The sequence below is a fragment of the Babylonia areolata genome, chromosome 3 (assembly GCF_041734735.1).
Source record: "Babylonia areolata isolate BAREFJ2019XMU chromosome 3, ASM4173473v1, whole genome shotgun sequence".
In the NCBI taxonomy this organism is placed as follows: Eukaryota; Metazoa; Mollusca; class Gastropoda; order Neogastropoda; family Buccinidae; genus Babylonia; species Babylonia areolata.
In genome coordinates, this window is record NC_134878.1 from 24,661,702 (window position 1) to 24,666,701 (window position 5,000).

Here is a 5,000-nt window from a genome sequence, read left to right on the forward strand (position 1 = left end):
TTCGACCTTAAGTAGTGGTATGGGTGCTAGTCTTTCGGACGAGACGATAAACGGAGGTCCCGTGTGCTGCCGCATGGACGTTAAAGAAGCCAAGAGAACAAAATGGTTGTCCTCCTGGATGATAAATTCTGTCGATACAAAAACTGTTGATGGTGAAAAAAAAATCCCCAAAAACACACTTGTACACAGGATAAAGAAGGGAGGGGAAAAAAAAGAAGAGAGAGAGAAAAAAAAAGAGGTGGCGATGCAGTGTAGCGACACGCTCTCCCAGGGGGAGAGCAGCCCGATTTTGAAACAGAGAAATTTTGTTGTGACAAAAAGGTAATACTACTAGTACATTACGATAAAATGCGATATGCGATGTTGTGACAAAAAGGTACTACTACTAGTACATTACGATAAAATGCGATATGCGAAAGTCGCTGGACATACCACCGAAGGCTTCACGAAGAACTCGATTCTCACAGCTCTACACGTTAAACCCGACCAACGAACAAAAACGCCATTACCACCCCACCACCCCAGTACATGTAGAAACTGTTGGTTTCAGTTTCAGTTTCAGTAGCTCAAGGAGGCGTCACTGCGTTCGGACAAATCCATATACGCTACACCACATCTGCCAAGCAGATGCCTGACCAGCAGCGTAACCGAACGCGCTTAGTCAGGCCTTGAGAAAAAAAAAAGAAGAAAAAAAAGGGTGAATAAATAATAGATAAATACATAAAAAAACTACTACTACTAATAATAATAATATGTATAAGGCGCAAAAACTTGAAGTCAACTATAAGTGTACATAAATAAATAATAATTAAAGGTAATTAAAAGAAACTGTTGGACGATTTAACGATGACATAAAAACTGGCTGAAAACTGTACTGTGTAATATATATATATATATATATATATATATATATATATATATATATATAATACGTTTCCAGTTTTGTTTGAATAACTTAATCGACCGAAAGCTGTATTGTTCCATTTTGTTATTGTTGAAATCTGACATTTCTATGTTTTTTTCCCCCCAGTTTCTTTAATCAACTGGAAACTGTACTGTTTCGTTTGTTTTGAATGATGATGTTTCCATTTGTTAGTACTTTAGTCGAATAAACACTATGTCGTTCAGTATTTCTGAATTCTGGCGTCCCATTAAAATGTAATGTAATAAGAACATTTCTTGAGGTTTAAAAAAAAAAAATCCTGGTCTTTTATAAGCCCAATCTTTTGTGATCTCTCCCAATATCAGTCGTGTCCAGAGGTGGAGGAAAAGTGGGTTGGACGCAGAGGGAGGGGAGGGGGTGGGGGTGGGGGTGGGGAGAGAAAGCATTAAGGTTAAAGAAATGTTTCACACACAAACAATTTTTCCTCTCCCCTCCACTATGATAATATATATATATATATATATATATATATATACAACAACAAAAATCCCTACAACTCCCATCTCACACACACTCCGAGTTGATCTGAATCAGTCCTAAAAACCAAAAAAAAAAAAAGAAAAGAAAGTTTTTTCATCATTTTTCCCCTTACAAGTGTCCCGTATACAAACAAAACAGACAACTAGCCTAAAAATAGACCAAGATGAGAAAGAGGCAACGACCCTGACCTTCGTAAGCGGTCATCCGACTCTCACTCCCTCGTCGACAACAGATGAAGCAGGCCACTTGGAACTCGCGGCGAAAATTACCTGCAACACACACACACACACACACACACATTGTCGTGTTCAACAATGACCATCGGAACAGCAAAGGAGGTAACTGCTGTCCCGACTATCTGGGCTAGAGTTTGATGATAGTGGAGAGTGTCTTGCCCCAAGTTACACCCCCACTCTCGCCCCCCAAGTTTGAGAGTCATAGTCCTTCAGAGAAGACTAAGCCGTAAATGACTTCCCACTGCAAGAGAAAAACCATTGAAAGTACAGCACTCACTTTGCTGTTGGCCCAACTAAACATACATACACAAAGATTGAAAAAAGAAAAAAAAAATCTTATAAACGTCAAGGGCAGGCGGGCTTTAAAACAAAATGATAACTAACAACCAGGTCATGGGCTCAACAGTTAAACAGCAACGTTTCAGTTCAGTTTCTCAAGGAGGCGTCATTTCGTTCGGTCACATCCATAAACGCTACACCACATCGGTCAAGCATGTAAATGCCTGACCAGCAGCCGTAACCCAACGCGCTTAGGAAGACCTAGAGGGAAAACTGAAATGAAACTGAATGAAATAAGATACATGAATGAATGAATAGATAGATAAAGAATGAAATAAATCAATCAATTCCTACAAAATAAAACAAACAAATAAATAATTAAACAAATAACTAAACAAAAGAAAAGAAACAGAAAGAAAAAGAGATATTTTACTGAAATAATCATAGTGATAATAGTGATGAATAAACATCAGGGTGAAGATCCCACCAGCCTTCCTCGGCCACCGAGCAGCGAACTCACACCCACTGTGATCAGGTCTCGGCATAGGAAGGCGGGGCCCAATCCTCTCCTTCAGCCCTTTCAACCTCCCCCAGCCGAAGTCAGGTACCCGTTCACACCTGGGTGGAGGTGGGGGTGGGGAAGGGGTAGGGGGGAATCGGAATAAAGTGCCTATCCCAAGGACACAGCACCATACCCAAACGGGGGCCTGGAACCCTGATCACTGGTGAACACTGGATCACAAGTCCATCGGCTAACCGATTCTGCCACGGCGCTACCCGTAAACGCAACACAACAGGCATGACTCCACTGAAATATACAGCAATGTACACGCGTGTTTGCTCAATTGTAGTGTGCGTGAGTGTGTGCCTGGTTGAAAAAACAACAACTCCCCCCCAAAAAAAAAAACAACAACAACAAACAAACAAAAAAAAAACCCAGTAAGAAGGAGAACCCCCCCCAAAAAAACCAAACAAACAAAAAACAAAACAACAACAACAAAACAACAACAACAACAACAAAAACAAACAAACAAAAAACAAAACAAAAAACAACAACAACAACAAAAAACAACAAAACAAACAAAAGAAAACAACAATAAACAAACAAAAAAAGGATTTCTTCCTGTGGAGTGTTATGAGGTCGTTATTACTATAATTATTATCATTATTATCATCTTTTCTTGGATGATGATTATTATCATCATTATTATTTTTATACAAGTGTGATGTTTTGGCTGTATCTCGTTACTGTTGCGCCGGAGGTGATCCAACACAATAATCTGGTTTTAAACTGGACAGTCAAGACCTGTCATCACTGGTGGTTTTTTTTTTTATTTCAACCGACGAATGCCTCTTTTATTGTAAACAGGTTGTATAATTACACTGGATGACCAACATAATATACAAGAGGTAGAGCTTTCTGTCATTAGTGTGTTAGTCTTCGACATGATTTGTCTTCACGAAGGAAAGCCAAGGAAGCAGGGAGGCTAGTCAATCGTCAGTCCTCGCAATTTGATTTGCGAGTTCAGCCCCCTTGGCTCGTCTGCAACCACGGACTCGCAAATAGATCCGGCGGTCCGCAATTCGCGGGGACATCCGAGACTTGGCAGCCAACACTGGCTGCGACTGACCACAGGTGCCGTTCGGAGCCTGATTAAATCACCTGCCTCGCCACGTTAGCACTTCTTGTCTCAAGTTTAACACCAGCAACGCAAGTGCTTTTCCGGTCTTTGTTCCCCTCCCCCCTCCACCCCCCCACCCTCTATTTTCTTTTTGGACTCAAGTTTGAAACCAGCAGCAAAGTCACGTTGAAACGATTTCTTTCTTGCCAGAAATATTGTCGTCAAGAAGGCAACAACAACAACAACAACAAACGCACAGCAGACAGACAGACAGACAGACAGACAGACAGACAGACACACACACACACACACACACACACAAACCCCACAAAAAAAACAGACACCTGTATGTTGAAACTCGCTCTTGCCAGAAATATTGTTGTCAAGAAGTTAACATACAGACAAGCAAGCAAGCATTTGTATGAAAGATGTTTTGGTGCTAAATCAGCCTCAGTCTGAAAGGTAAATGTTTTGAATATTTTTTCTTTTTTTCAATTATTATTTTAAACCCACAACGGCGTAAAGTTTATTTTGGTTCCATGAAACAACGTGTGGTGTGTGGTTTTGGACATTGTTCATCAAGTTGCAATTGGGCGATGTTTTCTTTTGTGTCCTAAAAACGAATTCTTACCAACAGTAATACACACACACTCACGCAAGAACACACACACACACACACACACACACACAGAGCCCCAAACACCTTTGCAACGTCTGTGCGTCTCCAGTTTATAAATGTCAGCTGACCCCCTTTAAAAAAAAAAGTTTTTTCCCCTTTTCTGATTACCAACGTGTGTCTTTCAACAGATGCAGTCACTGACATGAACACTTTCCATCCTTCTCAACGTTTTAACTCACTCAGTACGGCCAGTCCTCTCTTCTCCTCTACACAGACCCCTCGGATGTCCAGTGGGTGTCTGAATGACCCAACCTTTAGCTTCCGTCGTCAGAATTGTGGTATTCTTTGTCAACATTCACGTCTTCAGTATAAGAGCCTTCCGCTTGCAATATTTTGATGATGGTAATTGGGGTGAAACGCTGTTAACGTCGTCTCTTTCGCCGTTCGTATGGAGAGAGTTAAGCTGGTGTGAAGGCCCGTTGAGCTTTTCAACGCGAGGAGCAACTGTCATGCACGCTGATCTCCCTTGCGGGGGCACTGATAACGACTCTTTGAACACTCAGTGGGTAAATGGACAAAATTATCCTTCCTTTTTCGGAATGACTCTGTCTTTTAAATGACTGAATCAACAAACGGGAAGAAGTTTTATGTTTCATTCTCACTTCATTTCAATGCCTCTGTCTTTTAGACGATTCGACTTACACTTTGAGAATTAAAAAAAAAAAGTTGATTCTCTTTCACACGATTCAATTTACACTTTTAGAATTTTTTATGTGGATTATCAATTCAGTCCACTTTAGTAATTTCCATTGCGAAATCAC

General features: G+C 40.7%; 1 protein-coding gene across 1 annotated transcript in view; it reads right to left on the minus strand.

Annotated features, from left to right (window-relative positions):
* Nucleotides 1–5,000, minus strand: part of LOC143280265 (neuromedin-B receptor-like) — a 330,847-nt gene that overhangs the window by 24,663 nt on the left and 301,184 nt on the right. The window contains exon 5 of the mRNA XM_076584896.1: nt 1,612–1,692. Coding sequence (XP_076441011.1) covers nt 1,612–1,692 — 81 coding nt within the window. The remainder of the gene's footprint in view (nt 1–1,611; nt 1,693–5,000) is intronic.